Genomic DNA, 19,236 nt, shown 5'->3' with positions numbered 1-19,236 from the left:
CCTCTATGCTTATAAAAGTTCCATCATTTTTTGCATTTAGGTGCAATTTTTGTTAAAGGAAACATGATGCAAAATTATTACTGCCTTTTTTCCAGGTACACATTAGACTCAAACCCATGGGTATTCCAAATAGAATCAAATAAGAAGTAAGCTTTGAAATTTAAAAAAAAAAAAAAAAAAAGGATGGGGGGGAGGGGGAATGATTATCAGAGAAAATAGTAACACACCATCACTTTATCAGGGCATAAATGTCATACATAGTTGTGATATGCTAACAAAAATCAGTAGAATGCACTCAGTCGATGTAGTTTCTTGAGTCTGAGTTGGTAGTAAGATAGAAATTATTTTAAATCTGCAGTCATTAACTTTATTCTAAAGTCACCTTTCAGAAATTATCAATAAAATGAAACATTAGGTAGCCGTTGCTTTGAAGATGTGGCTAACTGTTGTAGAGATGTGCCGTAAAATCAATAGTCTCTCAAATGCTCTGTTTGGTAAATGAATGCATATTTTAAAGTTTTGGTTGGAAATAGCCAGAGTCTAAGTAAATAGTGCATCGTTATTACTGATTTTGGCAAATGGCTATTAATGTTTAAGTAGTGATGGACTGAACAGGCCATGAAATGGATCAGGGGCAGTGAAAGGAGTCTTCTCCAGGTCCTGAGCTGAGTCAGAAATATTGTGCTGTGCACCAGTAAACTTGTGGCGAGGTCCGTCGTGAACTTGCTGTTGGGGCACACCCTGTATTTTTTAGTGCACTGGATGTTGTATGTCCCATTTGGGGACCTCATTGTGGATCATTTTTCTCTCTAAACATGTCTGTTCACTGGATTTTCTTCTGCATACAAATGCATTCACTGGCCATTTTGAAGGATGTGCTGCTACACTGTTCATTAAACTGCCGCATTATCGGGTAATTGTTTAAACATAATGCCACAGCACTATCAAAAGGAAAGGTGAACTAATGGCATTTGCAAATGTCAGGGATTATCTTAACACTTTTATTATAGTTTATAAAAAGTAGGTTCAGGGCATTCCATGACAATTATTTCCACAGAAATTGGTTATTTAAATAAATTGCTAATTATCTGGATATGACAGTATTGAAAACCCTGCTAATGAGTTATTTGATAAGTGTAGCTTATGGTGGCCACCTACAGGTGGGAGAGAGAAAGAACATATAGAATAATTGCAATCAGAAGAAATGCAATGCGAATGAATTGTTTATAACATGTATGTTTCCCTGGACTGTTTACAAATGCAGATTTTATATATATATATATATATGTGTGTGTGTGTACTTTGATGACTAGTAGGAGGCAGCCAACACATTATGCAGGAAATGTCTTTAAAAAGAACTATGTTTTCTGTGTTTGTTTCCTAATACCCAAACTTTCTTATCTAGTTACTTTCTGCAGGATTGGATTGATCATCTGCAATGCTTGAACTTTCCCAGATCAATTCTCTCATGTAAAGCTTTTTCACCCAAGTCTGGTATTTCATGTTCGCTTGGCTTCTGTTGTCATTAGCTGTATTAATTTTAACAGTTAGGGAGATAACAGTGTCAGCTTTCTTCAGAGAATGTAGTTACAGAGAGAAGGAGGATGATGAGTTGCTTATTTTTTTATTTTTTTTTTTTGGCAGCATAGAGTTTAACAGTAATTTATTAATCATAACGTTGATTTTCTAGTATTGGCTTATTTTTCTTTGTAATATTTAGGCTTTGTGGTTTAAATCTGATAATGAATTTATAAAGAACAACTGCAGTGTAATATAATATAATGCAAATAAAAATAAATTTTGCTTTGCAATGCACAGAATGGGGAGAATTATGACCCAACTTCGTTTTTATTCCATTTAGTAACCATAGATACAAAAAGTTGCTTTGATGTCATCTACTAACCAAAGGTGTGCTTTTCTTGTAAATCTGTCCATCTTGTAGATATAGAGTTTGATAAAGGCCATTCAGCCCCTTTCAGGATTCAGGCTCAGAGTTATCAGACTGCAGTCTGAATTGATTCAGTTCTGCTGGTTGTGGATCATCTTTACCTAGACCATTTAGAGATGCCGCAGGTACATTAAAGATTTTAAACTACTGCACTGGTATAAAACACTGCAAGTAAGAATGTAGCCCAGCAGTGAAGATTACTGAGAATGATCTTATTTTTCCTCTCCCCCCCCACCCCCCGCCCATATGTGGATCATTGGGATCGAGAAATTCTGAATTGGTTTTGCTCAGAACTTCCAAAGCTACAAAGTTGCCTGAAGTTAACTCCAGACTCCTCCTTGAAAAGGGCATTACATTTGGCTCTCAAGCCTCAGTCTGGTGAACGTTTTTGGTGCTTGGCAGAAATGGGTCCTACGGGGACTCCAAGTACTTACAAAGTCTTAATAAAATATATGCCTTCTGGCATTGGTAAAGGATTTTTACTTCCAAAGGAAAATTAAATGATGAAACAAATAAGCACGAAGAACATCTTTTAGCAGTTTGTCATCAGTCTGCTGTCCTCAGGGCAAAGGCAACTCAGCCTACCTGTACTAAACAGGGTGAAGTGTTTCAATGACCTATGTTCTGCTTCTCCTTCATGATGTATTCTGCCTGTTGGATTTCCTCTACTGCTGTCCTTCATAGTCACAAAAAATCTTTTATTAAAAACAAACAAACAAATACAAACAAAGGAGCAAAACCAGAAAACTAATGCACTTTGGTTTACAGCAAGAAAAAATATCAGGGATTTTTGCATCACGTAGTTATTTCATTGCTTTAATCTTTATGTAATTGTCTTTGTTCTGTAATGAGAGATTTGAAAGAGTAGTTTTCAACATATGGTAGCATATCATCTCCACCACGTATTTTTCTCTCTTTTATTTTCAGATCTCATTCCCCTGCTTGAGGTCTGGATAAATGTACTTTGTTTATTAAATCTCATTATTTTACAGCATGGTAAACGACATCCATGCCTAGTATCTGGTAGCAGCTGTACCACTACTATCAAGAGAGTACCCTATCAACAGTTTCCCCAGCTACGGGTGCTTAACTAGTGAAATTACAGGTACCAACATGTCAAAGTATGTGGTGGATGCTTGTTTTTTAGCATATGAGAACTCTTTCAAATACATGCTGGATTTGGATCTCAGCTTCTTAAATACCATTGGATTTATCAGACAACATTCTGCAAATTCCCAGTACTACTTACAGCTCCTTTAAAATTTGGCATTAAATCTCCTTTATTTCAGCCTTTTAAAAACTCCTTCTCCACAAATCTCTGTAATGAAATTTATTACCTTCCTGTGGTACTCACATGAAAATGCAGGAAAATAGAGACACTAGGTCAAATTCATTGCCCATTTGGTTTGTTTGTTTCATGATAGCTTGGCTTCACTACAGTGTGTTTTTATTTATTTATTCTATTATCTGGAAGGTTTTCTCAACATTTCACTAGGCAGTGGGATCTGCTATCACAAGTAAATGACAATGTATTCCAGGCCAGCACTTTTTATTACAGAAGGGAAGGGTTCTGAACAGTTGACTGAGAAATGTCCAGGAGAATGGCTGCACGTTCTGATATGCTCTTTCTGTGTTCTGTTGTCTCAAATGCTAAAGAAAAAAATGCTGGGATGAATGGTGACACCTCGGTCAACCCTTTGATTGTCATTAGAGCCATTTATTTACTCTCATCAGAAGCACTCCTGAAATGTTTTTAAATTCATTTGGTTGAATTATAGATGAATGGAATACTTTCACAATTGTACCGATTTATAACTAATTTCCTAATCACCAAAAGTAAGTAATAACTCATGCTATGGATATCAAGTGCAGCTAGTACTAAAAAGCATGTGTTTCTTAATAAATTCTAAGCCTTGCTGCCATCTCTGCTAGGCTTCATCAAATCATATGCTTGATTTCTTTAGGCTGACTGAAGGCCTTTCTGATTACCTATTGTGCTGAAACCTTAAATAAACTGTCATTTGTTCCTTTTTCTTCACTGACCATTGTACGGAAACCTTCATTAAAGTGAGAAGGTGACTAATTTAATCAGACTGAAAAAAGGAACAATTATAATCTAGAAATATTTTTTATGTGGAACTTTTCTACGGGGTATCATTAAGATCAAGGGTCTATAAGACTTAAATACTGATTGAATGCAAACTCTCAGAGTTACATTGGGGTTAAAAGAATATAAAACTTCATGCCTTAAGGCAGATGTCAGTTTTTAACTCATGCAGATTGGGAAGAAATTTCCCTGTAGACACACAATTTCAGACCTACCAGCTTCTGCATTCTTTCACCTTTCTGAAAAATAACTACCTCATCACAGTGAGATTCTGGAGTAGCTGTGTCAGTGCCTGAAAGCAATATAACAAGTCTGATGCTTACCTGTAGCCTCAATTTCAAACACTGAATATTTGAAGAATTTTCCAAACAAGTGATTTTTGTTATTTTCAATGGTTTTGGCTGTTTAGTAAATGTCTTAGTATGTATGGCCTCTGAAAGATTTTATAAATAAATCTGAGTAAACACCTGGGTTCCATTTTTTGTTGTTGTTTCAGGTCTTTCTCTAAGACTGGGCCATCAATTCTGTTGTAATATTTGCTCTTTGGATACTAGCAGCCAGCCTCTTTCAGAGAATCATTCTATTCCTTTCAAACTCATTACAATCGATCCAGCTCAAATGATGGTAAATAGTCATTACTGTCCAGTGGAAAGTTTCTGTTCAGCTCCAGCTTCTTTTTGTGTGATCTCTTTTGTTATGTTATTAGATTCTTTAAGGCATTTTTTTTGTGAGATTGATAATTTTTATGAACCAATGTCTAGTTACCCCCAAAATATACTGTTAGTGCACGTCGGGTTGGGCTGCCCATTTATGAAGATAGCAGTTTATACGCAGAAAACACCATACCCCTATGTAGCCTTTGTTAAACGAGCAAGAAGTATCTGTGTAAAACTTGTGAGCAGGCCTGGTCACTGACATGGACATCGGAGAATGTCTGATGTGTCCTGATAGCAGGCCAGCTCTTGAAGAAGGAAGAGGTATTGTATTAAGTATATATTGAGAAGGTGTCTATCCTAAACGAGCAGAAGATACCATTGCTCAAGAAGATAATTTTGTGCTGAATACATAGCAGGTGCCAATAGAGACTGCTTAGCTGCGCTTTTGAATGTCAATGTGTGTAATACTGATGAGCCCAGATGACCTGTGAATTCAGTGCTGTCTATCAGGGTTGCAGTGAAGGGCAGTGATGTGTTGTAAAAGGCAATGTGAGCTGAAAGCGGAGTATTTTTAATGGTTAAGACAAATAAAATTTCAGTTTTCTGCAATGGAAAAGTACCTTGACAAACTGTCTCCTTTACAAAGTGACAGTGCAACTGTCCTATTTATTTGACCCATCCATCTAGACTGCAGAGGTCTTAGCTGATGCAGAAGTAAGGCAGAGGCTGTTTCTAGAGGGCAGAATCCTGAGCTGACACTAAGTCCATCGTGGGGACCAGTAAAACTCTGCCTGAGAGGAAGAGCTGATGCGGACGGTGGAGGGAGGATTGATGCTGGGCTCAGTGAGACAGGGCTGCTTGAAAAAAGCAACTTGGCTTTTGCTAAAGACTTTCTTAGATTAAAAATCCAGCTAGCAGGCTTCTGTGCTCACAAAGGGTAGAGGAAGGATGTCAACACAGATCAGTTGGGTTGAAGAAGGAGGTTTTAGCTGAAGGAAACGAGTGTTGGTCAGGCATCTAAGCAGAGTTGTGCTGGTGCAGTAACTACTGTTTGCTCTCTTCCCGTGCTCCTGAATTGTTACTTCTTCCACTTCCTTAGTTTATTGCATTGGTTTTCTTTCTTTCTTTCCCTCTGCTTGTTTGCCCTTGTAGGAGGTTAAATTTTTGAAGGTTATAACAGTACCCATGGAAGGTGTTCAGAAGTGTTTCATATCATAGCATTTCCCCAAGTTACCTAACACGTTACATTTCCATTTCCCTGTGTAGGTTGGCAGCCAGCCAGTTCCGCTGGGAGTAATGTATCCCTTCCTTACACTACAGTATTGTTTTCCAATGATAACGTAAAATTATCCTAAAAGTTCTCTACATTAAATAGAAATTATAAGAATAAGGGAATTGTCCAGAGAAATCCCAACTAGCCTAAAAATAAATAGTTGAATGTGTCAGCTGCCTACATCATCCGTCAATTAATGAGCAACATTTATATGAATGTTCTAAATAGTTGCTTACCATCAGTAGGCAGCAGCCAAAGCAGATGCATTGCAGACAACATATTGAGACTTTAACCATAACTCCTATAAATGTAGCAAGGAGTTGTCTGGCTCAACCTCTGTATAACATTTGAAAATGTAAGCTGCAGTTGTGGAGATTTAACCCTAAATGAATTACTTTACTCTTTTGAGCTTCTGACTGTCATATTAATAGTTATCGGGGGCTTACTTAAAGGATTATCTGAATCTACAAACATCCAAAGGGGAAACATATTAAATAATATATGAAGTGTCAAGTGCAGTGAAATGGTGCTTTTAAACAATTTTTAGTCAGACACAAATAAATGGGATGCGCCTTCTTACTTGTGCAACATATGTGTTCAAAAAAATCAACTCAATTCTTTATATAAAATCATAGATCTCTTTGTCTACAGTGTTTAGTAAAATATTGCTTTCTGTCTCAGACATTGCTAGGTTTGATCTGAGCATCAGCTAAAATTTTCAAGCCACCTTTGCAATGTTATCCAAATATTTTTGCATTTTTTTTCACCCAAATTTATAATTCTTTACAAGCATTAATACCACTTAAAACCCAGTTCATGTCCTCTTATAATTAATATAACCTCTGCATTTCAGAATTAAGTGTTAGTTCTTGATTTTTCTATTGTGAAGGATGTACAAATTATATCAGAGAATGCTCTGACATTACTAACAAAGTGTTCTGGTTTTCTGTAGGAAATGCTATTAGGCCTATCGCCCTCCGTGCAGTGTCTGCTATAGCCCGTGCTCTTCCAGGATTTCCCATTTTAGCAACTGGAGGCATCGATTCTGCTGAAAGTGGGCTCCAGTTCCTGTACAGTGGAGCTTCTGTTTTACAGGTACCTTTTCTTTATTTAAAACATGAAAATTAAAATAACTGTAATTAACAGCATAATATATGTTCCTTTCAAGCATTAGCATAGTGGGTTTTTTATACCACTGAAAGCAATTTTCATGTTTTTAGACATGTTTCTCGCTAAAATACATTCATTTTAGATGGAGTAGGAGGAGGAGTTGCCAAAAGAAGACTTTGAGTGTCACAATACCAATCTGGGGAAAGGCTATCCATAAGTATATTACTGCTTTTTTCTATAATCTATGGGATTTAAACTTTAAACATCTTGGTAGCCTGTTGGTATGAACACCAGAATATTGTCTGGAAATCCGCCCCTTACCATGCTCTAATAGGCATGTCAGGGCATCATTGCAGCATACACGTTAGACGGGTCGATAAGGAGTGCGTGGTAGTTAAGTTATATAGTTCCATTATATGTTGTTATATTCTGGTAGATACCTGTCCCCTCAGTGCAGAGTTCCCATCAAAGACGACAGCAGCTGAGGATCCTGTGGATATCGGCTTCGTGTCACTCTATGGGATGGCTGGAGTGGTTTCATTCCCACAGTTCACTTTGACATTAAAAATTAGTTTCAGTGTGACCATCTTTTCTGCACAGCTATGGTAACTATTGATATTAGTCACTTGTTTGCTGTTTCAAAAAAAAAAATAATCATAGGACAACTTAACTTTTTTTTTTTTATGTACATAAAAGTTATCATTTTGAGGAGCTGAATTGGAAGGCTACTGCTTTTTTATAGACTTGCTATGTTGTTTGCCTTTATTAATAACAATTCCTATTTTTCTAGTTTTTATGGGAATGCTTCAAACTTCCTTTCTCGTGAACAGACAAAAGATCTACCTTTCTGATACAGTGTTCTGAGAGCTTCTTCAATATAAGTACTAAGTAATGGCACAAATTACAAAGCAGTATTTTTCTACAAAAAGTAGGAATGGCAAGGGAATGGTTTTAGTGCTATGCATGCATTTCATTTGTTATTGCTAATAGAGCTGCAGTTTTGATGGCTTTGTCAGTTATGATGTTACATGATCGCAACTACACAAAGTGGAATGATTTTCTGTTCTACCTCTACTACATATGTTTCTAGATGGCTAAAAATGAAGTTTTAAAATGATATTTATGCATGTTTCCTTTATATAGACTGTCTAGCTGTTTACTTTTTATTATTTCTTTTCTTTTCTGTTAGTTTGCCCCAATGGCAATGGGAAATTTTGAAATATCTAATGCAGACATCCCAGTCAGGGCTCGAGAGAGAGAATTTTTGGCTTTACATGCTTTTAAATCATTATTTTCTCTTAAGTAATGATTAACTTCTCTGGAACTGGCTTCCAGAAATGACTTGGATCTATACTGGTCTTCTGCCCTTTCCAAGAGATTTTTCCCAGAGATGGTAAAAAAAAAAAAAAAAAACAACAACTTTTCTTGTCCTCAGGCTTCACCAGTTTAACTTTAATCAGTTCTAGAACTGCTTGTAAACTCCTCTGGATCAAACCCATCCTCAGTTTGAGTGGTCTATTTTTGTTTCACTGAAGCAGGGAAGACATTTAAGCTAATCTGAGATAAACGGATTCTAAAAGTGCTGTGTTATGTGAGGGTCTGAACTAGTTCAATTACATTTATTTAAAAATAAGCCTTTAGAAAACCTCATGCAAGATTGTGAGTATAGGCTGTAAATACTTCCCTCATCTAAGGAAAGGCAAGTGGAAGGGAGAGGAAGACAGGTAATCCATATAGATATTCTTACAAGGGATACACTTGACCAGGACTAGACTGAAACATCTGTTTGCTGTTCAAGCAAGATACGTTGTGATGGACAGAAAAAGGCAACCTCATCTTCACAGATTACCTATGGAACATAATTATGATTATGAGAATCAGTACAAGCCTTGTTGTCAATCCGTATGACAACAAGGTCATAGGAATAGCTGGCTAATATACTTTTCCCTAAATCCTAGTTTCTCTCTCACCTGTCCTGGGTACCAAATGCCTTAGTTGTTCTTTCTTCAGTAGTGAAAACTTCTGTTGCTTTCTCAGTACCGAAACACAGAGCAAGTACAGAATCTGGAGGTAATACCAAATTAAGTGACCTACTGAATGATTCATTGTATTAAGATTTACTATTTTGCTGGTCTCTGAGTTAAGTAGGAGCTGGGACTGTACTGGGAGAATTACATATGCATCCCATAGTTTTATCTGAAATATTTGCTTTGAATACTGTTGGAAGTGGTTGTGAATAGATTAACCCAGTGCTGTGCATTTTAGGGTCTAACTTTATGTTTCCAAAACCACGTAGACACCTTATGAGAGACTAATCCAGAGGCAGAAAGCAAACAGCCAGGGCTTTGGCAGTGCAGGAGTGCATTCTGCACTTGGCTATGCCAAATGAGAGTGGTCTTCTCTGCCAGGAGAGGATGATGTTCATGAACAAGGAAAATATGAAGGCTTTGTGTGAGTTGATTTAATTGCCATGTGGCATATCTCTCCAAGAAGAGGTTTATGAATAATAAATGTACCTCCATTAAAAGCAAGATCAGGTTTTCCTCTGCAGCTATTTTACCTGCAATCAGTTCTCCCTTATTTTTTCCAATTGCTTTTATTTTTAAAATGTGGGGATTTATTTTCCGTTTACAAAATCATCATACACAGGAATGCAAGTCAGGAGTCAGTTGGTAAACCATATTTTTATTTTTGCTACAACCACTGCAAGTGGTATTAAGCAGGTATGTTAGCGAATGGTTCTGGGAAATAATTTCATTACTCACTGTGTGTTCTATTCCCTCCACTAGAACACATTTTAGTGTTGTTACTGACAAAATGTTCATATGTAAGAAAGTTTTGCATCAGATGTTGAAAACACACTGGTTCATTGTAGTTAGTTGTAGCTGGGATTAAAATTTTATACAGCAAATAGCCTCATTCTTCCATGTTATGGACTTCAGAAACAGTTGGGAAAACAACAACGACAAAACTTTTTAATTTTTCATTAAAAATGCTGAAACTTTTCAGTTGTTCTTCGGCTGATTCCCCGGGACCGTAGTTTTTTGTAACACACACAAATCCACCAATCCTTTTTCAGTGCAAGCATGAAATTCAGAAAAAAAGGAAAAAAAAAAAAAGCTATATCTATCCTGCACTTCTTTATCCAGTCCTGCACTTGTCTCACATAGCCAATGCTCTAGAGATGTCTAGCTGCAACTTCTTGATGTACAGTTCATTACTGTACGCTTGCAGTGAGGCTGAAGTATGTTTTCTTTAAAGTGAGCTTTTTTTAAAGCCACAATTTATCAAAATAAGATGTATATTGGATTTTTTGCATCTTTTGCATCATGTGTGTGATTTAGCATGTCACACTGATGGTTTGTTAGATTTCTGCAAGGCTTTGAGGTAGACATACATTTTTCAAAGTCATCTCACTGTAGGAAATTAAAAATGGAGACAATTATAGAAAATTCCAGTGGAAAGAGAAAATGCATTATGGAAAAAGCAATAAAAGCGTAAAAAATATTAAAGTAAAAATCGCTTCACAGTAGCCTGTATGATTCAATTGTAGATCAATATTGTGTAGTTAATGCATTAGCAGTAGAGCATTAATTTGCAATTACCGCAGGTGATCTGATCCTCTGTGTTCTGTCCATTGACATAAATGACCTTTTGTTGAAAGAGATTCTGTAGTCATTATTTCTATCAGATGTAACAAAAAAAAAAAGGTAGAACAAAGGGGTACTTTCTGAAGTATACATTTTTCATGGTAAAATCTTTTAACGTTATATGGAACACTTTTGTTAATCTTGAGTTTTAGTCATTAACTTGAAAAGAATATGGGCTTCTTTTCAAACAAATTTCTTTTCTTACAAAGTATGGAGGACACTCGTGTCCCCGCATGCTCCAGCATGGCTGTCTGTAAGGCTCTCTACATAGCAAAGATTTTAAATCCACCCACATAGTTCTGCTTTTGTGGGCCCATCTGCCGGGGGGCAGCCTGTAGCTCTACCCCAAGCCCTGTTTCTGGCTCCCCCTTGTGCTCAGCTGGATCAGGACCAGGCAAAGGCACTGCTGCAGTGCAGCCAGGGCCGGTGCACGGGCAGTGCTGCTGCTCCCATCGGGCCCACAGGCTGTGAGGTGATGCCACAGCAGCTGTCCTAGGCCTCTGTGTCTCTGCGCAGTGGTCAGGTCCTCACCGGTCCAAGATCTCGCCTTGGTCCGGGAAGTGGGAAATCAAATTCACTGGCCCTACCCCTGCCACTTTACAGGCTCAAGGCACACTCACACCACAGCTCTGCCTTTTCCCTTCACCCACCTACATCTCTCACTAGCACCAGCTGGGATTTAGCACCTTGTAGTCCTTTCCCTATGGGCACTGCTCTTGTCCTCACGCTGTCGTCTCCAACTCATACACACCTACTGCACTCACACCATGACCCTCCTCAGATGGGGTTTAACCCAGTGAGCAGCTGTGAGGGAAAGATGAGGAAATAGAGCAGGAATACCCCGGCCCCTGAGGCAAGCTGCCATAACGCTGAATCTGCCTGTGCCCTCCTCTCCAACCCCCTGCCAGCTCTGCATAGGACCCCAGGGATCTGATGAAGAACAAAATCCGTTCTGGAAGCATGACAGCTCATGATGGGAAAGCAATAAGGACATTTTTGGCTTCTGCGAGATAAAATCTCCCCCCAACACAGAACGCAGTTGTTTTATGAGAGTACTTGCGTTTTTTGTAACATTTTCAAGGAGAATTCTTGTTGGTACCTCTTTGGAGCCAGAGTCTCAGGGGCTTCAGGACAGTTAGATTATTATTTTTTCTTCGGCAGGCATTTTACTGAAGCATTTAGCCAGGGGATTTTTATAACAGCAGGACGGCCCTTTGTGTGTGAATAAACAAGGTTTTTCATCACAAAATAGTGGGACTTGAACTATGAGAGCATTGTTATTGTATTTGTGCAAATGTGAAACCCTGTGAGGAACCCTTCTACGCAGTATAAAATGCCCTGTGTCAGAAAATAAAAGCAAGGCTCTGGAAATATAATCACTGAAATGATAGGAAAAAAAATACCATTTCATAAACATTGTCATATCTTAATGTTTAGATGCTACCATTTCCTCAACCCCAATCTCAAAAATAAATAAATAAATAAAAATAAAAACTAATTTATTTTTAGTTTTCATCAAGGTTACTGATGCAGTTTTTCTCAGTTTTTTAATGGCTACAGAACCGTGAAATAGAGACCTGGTTCTCTGTGCACTTAATTAGTGTTCTCTTAAGCCCATCTCAGTGTCTGTTCAAGTCAGTGAAGATGCTGATATTGAGATAAGTGAGGACTAGATGAGGCCAAAAAATTCTCATCCAGGAATTACTGCTTATGCCATTTAACGGTATGGAGAGTGAGAAACTAAGAGACTGAAATCACAGGAGTGCTGGAGCAGGGCAGTGCTGGAGCAGGCCCAGTGCATTAGAATTCCAGGTTAAGTTTACGCCGATGACACTTGGAAACAATTTATTTAATCCTGTGGTGAATAACAGTGCCTTTGAGTGCAGAGGAAGGGCTCAGTAATCCCTTGCATCTAATCTCAGCTCTGTGCAAGGAGAATCAAGTCAGGTAGCTGGCTGCAAGCCGTAACCAAAGGGTGCAGTCCGTGTGGCTGAGCAAGGCTGGGCCTCTCCTGCTCTGACCCACAAGGAGCCCCCCTGCCTCGGCCCCTGCCAGCCCGAACACCCGCGTGATGGGGGAGCAGAGGCTGGTGACTTCGCTTCTTGTCAGTGGAGAGGTTCCTGTCAGAGAGTGCTCTGCCAGCCATTGCGACTGAGAACAGGTAGGCTTTGGTACCAGCTAACAGCATGAAATTTCTGACACAGTCTGTGGCTCAGGGTAGAAGATCCAAACCTCCCTGTACAAAGCTGTCCATGTTACAGAGAAGTCAAGATGTTGGAGCTAATTCTTCTCTCACCAATGAAATGGGCGAATGAAGAATAGATTGCTGGATGTAGTGGCAGGCCACCAACATTGTACGAGCAAGACCAGATTCACAGAATGGCTCTTTAAGGCTGCCAAAAATTTTAAGGAAACAAAATAACAGTTAAGGCAAAACCACTTTTCAGATGTAAATCCTCTGATTCAGATAGAAACAGTCTCAGATAGAAATAGTTTTAAAAAACACTACAGCCTGCATTCCCAAAGAAACTCAATATGTGTTTGCATGTCCTTTTGAGTATCCTCAGTCACATTTGAGATTTGTGGTCATTTTCTTTTAAATTTGGAAGAAGTTAGAAAGTATTTTGCTGTAACAGGTTTTGAGAAAATGAAGAAGTCAGGCAGAGAAGAGTGTGCACCTGCATTCCTTCACTGTAAGAGAGAGAGCACTATGAGCTCACCTCTATTAGACCTCTGAGAATCCACATGGGACAGTGCTGCTAGGACTGTGTCAGCCACAGGAAAGGCTTTAATTGGCAGTCACACCTTATTAGACGTCAGAGAACCCAACCAGGAGACACAGACCTGCTGGAAGCCAGGTATCATTAGCTCTGCTGCTCACAGAGCCTCATGCTTAAAAAAGTCTTCAATGGATGCAGCACTGAATGGAGTGGCTCTTCTCTGCAGAGCTGAAATTTACAGTACATGGAGAAACAAAAGAGGGAACAAAGTGCTGTTTGAACATGTCGAAATAAAATCAAAAGAAAAATGAGCATGAAAGAGAGAGGAGTTGGACAGATACATATGTGATCCCTTCTAATAAACATTTCATTATTTTCTGCTTTTTTCTTAGCTCACTGCTAATTAGAGAAACTCAACCTGTTCTCAACTGTCTGTCTTCCTTTGCTAATAAAAAAAAAAAAAAAAACATTAGAGGACTGCCACACTTGCTGTGCTACACGTACTTGGGATGGAAATTGCTAATTGCTGGTGAGAATTTTCTGTGAGATTTCCTTTCACTGAAAATCTGAATTGGTTGGACAAAAAATTCTAGAAAGTTTTTTGGTCATGGCTAGATACAAATATCAGGTTTATAGCAGGTTTTCATTATTTATTTTTACATTTATTATTAGCCACTTTTAATGAAGAGTTGCAATATTCAAATCATCGCGTTGTAAAGTTATGAACTGAACTCTAAGCTAACACTACCTTTTATTTTGTGCAGTTTTGCAGTAGTTTTACTTTTTTTTGGAGCTGCTTAAGGGATTTATCTATTAACTTTCCTTTCTTTCTGCTCATTTCACCAGCTAGTAAATGAGGTTTGCATAGATAGGATTGTTATTTCATAAATTTGTAAGAATGAATTCAAGCTCATTCCATAACAATTGCTATTTGTCATTCTTATAATGGATTCTCATGCAAAGGAGGTTTAACTATCACTGAATGGTAATAATTATTTAATAACAATTATTAAATTGTCTCAGTTGAGCATCAGCTCAAATGCTGGTCTATGGCAGTCACTCCCAACCTCTGCAGAGGATTTGCTCCCTAGTCTTATACCTGGGCATCCCCGAGCCTCCCATCCCCACTTCTACCAGGTGTCTGCCCTGCAGCGCTGGGTCTGGGGGTTTGGTGACTTTAGCAATTGAGGACATACGAAGAGTAATTGCTTTGGTAACACTGTCTCTCCTTCCTCACCCCAAGGATCCAGAGTACTGCCTCTCTTTCCAATCCAGCACTGTTGTTGCTATTTTTAATGTGGATACACACTACTAGTGTGGATTCATGCTACTGCTATCTTGTCTGAACAAGCACAGAGCTGTTGTCCCTGTAGATAAAACCACATGATATGAATTGACAACAAGTGAGTTCTGTTTAGAAGTTTACAAAATAAAAGCAATATGGAGATGACTCTTCAAAAGAGGCTCAGTTAAGATGTAAGAAATTGTGGGCAGGTTGTTTTATTCAGCTCAGGTTGCTTTCAGCCACAAAGCTAGCTTTGTTGTAGAGGAGTTACCCTTGTGTGCCGGTGTGGAAGTGACTGGAAATTGAAACTGAAAATGTACCCAATTCCCTGTTGGACATTGAAAATGTAAATAGAAGGAAAGACAAGCACAGTGGAAAACGATGATTTTCTTTTCTTAGTACTGCCATCTCCAATAATTACTTAAGGAATTTCCTGAATTTTGTTTGAAATTATACTTATTTTAACTGCAGAGGACCTGGTTTTCTTAAAAGAGGAAAATGCAAAATTTTCAGGATTGCAAAGCTCTGCTGTCAGAGATGTTTTTCTCGGAAACATTATCAGCCATACAAAGAAAGTACGCATGCAAGAAGTTTTCCATTTTGTATCAGAGCAGCTCTGTTGATCTGTCAGTCTGAGGCTGTAGCTAGCAGCGAAAGGAAGAAAGGGTGAGGAGGCGGTGGAGCAGCCAGCTCTGGCAAGGCACAGTCCCGGAACCACCCTGGTGTACGTGAACTGCTGTGCAGCTCAGCTTGGGCTCGGTGCAATCGCAGTTTGACAAGACCAGGTGACCATTCCGCAGGTTTCCCTAGGAGTAGAGAAATCTTTTTTCTGCCCAGGCAGGAGGAAGCAATCTGGGAATGGGAGCCCTGATGCCTTTTGAAGTATTTTTCCTGCTACAACATAAGCCCCCTGACACAGCTTGATCTGTCTACAGAGAGGTCCTTTTATCCATGCAATTTGAATGAAAGAAACAAACAGAGAAACCATTTTTTCTGAAGCTGGCAGTACATTTAACAAAGGGTTTAATTTCCTTCAATATCTGAGTTATGTTGCTGCTTTTCTTACTGATATTTATTGTTTGGACAGAGATAGGTAAAACAATCCCCAAGGAAATGTGGAAGTGGGTTTTTATCTCAGGCACGAAGGACTCAGAGGGTCAGAACTATTTTATTCACATGAATCTCACTCTTCAATGGACACAGCAGCTGCTGCACAAATTCGTACAGGCAAGCTGATAAAGGATGAAAGTAATTTTAACTGAAATAAAATGTGACAGTACTAGAGGGAAAGACTCACAAGGATGAGGGGTTAATCATTGCAGGACTGAACTGAGGTTCCAAAATGGAAAAATTGCTTTTCTGTTTGATTTTGAGAGGTCTGAGGCTTTCAAAATTCTGGTCACAGGATGACGTCCCTCAGTAGATGGTTCTCATTAGGGTTTGTTGAAAACTTCTTTGACGAAACTGTTTTTCATTGACAAATTTAATTTAATCAAAATAGATTTGGGTTCAAGTCCCTGCTGTGCCTGATTCAGAATGTCCTGGGTTGAAGAACTCTGAAGGTTTAACTTGAATCTGTTATGCATTAATGAACCTTTGCATTACCGATGTGTTTACCCTCCTGCAGTATAAGAGGCCACAGGAAAGCTGCATGGGGAGAAGTCAATGACCAGGAAATAGTTCTTCTGTCACAGGGAAGTTTAAGGATGAAAAAGGTTTTCAGTTTAAACTGCTAGTGAGACTTCTAAAAATGTGTGGAATTAACACGTTTAAGGAAAAAGTATTATTTGAGTGAATCAAAATTCTGTTTCAGTCATTTTGCAACATATTTTAGTTTTGACCTTTTCATTCCAATTAACTTGGATTGCAAAACAGGCATTTTCAAGTTAAATAGAACTGTTGCATTCCATGTTGTCAAACAGCACATATTGGCAATTCTGAAACTTTTTTATGCACATTTTTCCGAACACGGTTCTTTTCTGAAAAGCGTGTTTTCCTAGAGCCACTCTCACTTCTGACAAATATGCATTTCCAAAATGGAAAAACTAACCAACTCCAGTCAAGAGAGGATGGAGTTCCTGTTGTTTAGCCCTCAAAATATGAAATCTTAAACATGCTACTAACGTCTAACTAAATTTGTTATGTATGTATATGACTTTTAGCATCAAACCACCAGGTCTGAGCAAGTTAACTGGTATCTGGTTTAGAAATATCTATGGAGGAATTGGAGGATATAGGATATGGAAATGTCAAGTAAATCTATATCTACCTGGCACAGCTGCTGATGCTGTACCAGCAGCTGGAGAACCACTGGGAGAACTGAAAGATTTCATTTTCCACAACAGAACTTGTAAGGGAGAGGTGAGACCTTTAGGTGTTAATAAATGAAATATGAAGTGATATTCAACATATATTTAAAGATACTTGGAGAGCCTGTGTATGTGATTGCACTGTTTACACAGGGGAGTTAATTCATCTGCTTTCAAAGATATCTTTCATTTTATAGATCTAGAGTACAGTGATACAATTTGCTGTAGATGGCTGATTATGAGGCTGTTTCCACACTCCTCAATGCTCAAGGCATGTGGAATCATATTTGTTTTCTTAGGAAAGATGATCATGATCAGCTCTTTTATCAGTGTGTGTGCCCACCTACTGCATAAAGGTCCACTTTGTAGTTCCAAGAACTGACAGAATGCTCTAGTGAGATAAGGAAATATAACCATTCCTCTACGGGTGGCTGACAGGAGGGGGAAAAAAATAAAAATTAAAAAAAAATAAAAAAAACAATTACTACAGGGAGCCTTCTGAAAATTCTTGATTTCTTCCGCATTTCCCTTCTCAAAGACTTGGGATACAAAATTGCATCATTCAGGTCCCTTGATAAGTACCGATTTCCCACTCCGAATTCCAATTTCCTCTGTAAATGTCAGCTCAGCTGTGCTCAACACTGCTTCAGCATTATATCGTCCTGTTGTAGAGAGGATCCAAGCTGTTCAGGAGACAGAGCACTTATCCCACAAGCTTGTCTTGCTTAGACTGCGTACCTTCATCTCCTTATAGTTCATTTTGAGCTTCATTACTTACTGACATTAACCTATACTTTTGATTAGAATAGCACCTTACCTTAAGCTTGACTGATGAACTCTCCTGAGGTACTCTCAAGAGTACTCTTTGAACTCTCTCTCCAAGTGCAAGGTGCTGCACCTGGGTTGGGGCAATCCCAGACATGAACACAGACTGGGAGAACTCACTGAGAGCAGCTCTGTAGACAGAGACTTGGGGGTTCTGGTGGACAAAAAGCTTGACATGAGCCAGCAGTGTGCGCTTGCAGCCCAGAAGGCCGGCTGAGTCAAGAGAGGAGTGGCCAGCAGGTGTAGGGAGGTGATTGTGCCCCTCTGCTCTTCACTTGTGAGGTCCGACATGGAGTGCTGCATCCAAGCCTGGGGCCCCCAGCACAAGAAGGGTGTGGGGCTGTTAGAGTGGGTCCAGAGGAGGACCACGAAGCTGTTCAGAGGTCTAGAGCACCTCCTGTATGAAGAAAGAGAGAGTTGAGGATCTTCAGCCTGGAGAAGAGAAGGCTCTGGGGAGAGCTCATTGTGGCCTTTCAGTACTTAAAAGGGACGTATAAAAAAAAAAAAAGAAGAGCATCTTTTTACACATGTAGGAAGTTGATGGGACAAGGGGGCACCATTTTAAACTAACAGATGTGAGGAGGATATTCTTCACTTAGAGGGTGATGAGGTACCAGAACAGGTTGCCCAGAGAAGCTGTGGATGCTCCATCCCTGGAAGTGTTCAAGTCCAGGCTGAATGGGGCCCTGGGCAACCTGATCTAGAGGATAGCATCCCTGTCTATGACGGGGGGTTGGAACTAGGTGGTCTTTAAGGTCCCTTCCAACCCAAGCCCTTCAGTGAAATTCTATGAAAAAATTCTAGGTATAACAAAATAACTAAAATATTTCCTTACTGACACTCACATGACATCTGACCATACAGTGTTTATTTGTTTTTTATATATAGGTTTCTTAAGCCCACATGTGGATGGTTGCCTACTCTGCAAACCCTGGAACAGTTAGCATCTTTGAATCTTTCTGCTGTTTGTTACCCCTCGAATCTCACCAGTAAGCCCTCAGCTCATTAGGACTTTAAGTCTAGAACTCAGTTTTAAAAAAAAAAGTGTGTGTTTGTTTTTTTTCCCATAACTCAGACCATTCATAGGTGTAACATATGAGTCCATCAAACTGCTTTTTGAAAGCCGTATTGGACTTTGGAACAAATAGTAGTTCATTAGTTCATGTATATTAGCTCGATTTTGATGTTTTAAAAAGGCTATCAGCCATCATCCAAATCAGTTTTGCATCTTGATCCAGTATCTGAAGCCTTGTTAAGTAACATCCCATCTGCTAACCTGTATCTCTAGAGTCATTTAAGCAGCTAATGTGAATGAATCAAATCATTCCATCTGTACCGTATCAATATTTGGAA

At 38.9% G+C, this 19,236-nt stretch overlaps 1 protein-coding gene across 4 annotated transcripts in view; it reads left to right on the top strand.

Moving 5' to 3' along the window:
* The window catches only part of DPYD (dihydropyrimidine dehydrogenase), a 352,519-nt gene that overhangs the window by 281,135 nt on the left and 52,148 nt on the right, over positions 1 to 19,236 (top strand). For 3 of the 4 annotated variants that reach the window (XM_013186603.3, XM_048067133.2, XM_013186607.3), the window contains one exon: positions 6,937 to 7,079. In XM_013186603.3, the coding sequence (XP_013042057.3) occupies positions 6,937 to 7,079 (143 nt within the window). Of the gene's footprint in view, positions 1 to 6,936; positions 7,080 to 7,530; positions 18,395 to 19,236 lie in introns of those variants that run through there. The other variant, XM_067001566.1, reaches the window with a different exon arrangement.

This window comes from Anser cygnoides, chromosome 8, assembly GCF_040182565.1.
Source record: "Anser cygnoides isolate HZ-2024a breed goose chromosome 8, Taihu_goose_T2T_genome, whole genome shotgun sequence".
NCBI classification, from domain to species: Eukaryota; Metazoa; Chordata; class Aves; order Anseriformes; family Anatidae; genus Anser; species Anser cygnoides.
This window is presented reverse-complemented; position numbering and strand designations above follow the sequence as displayed.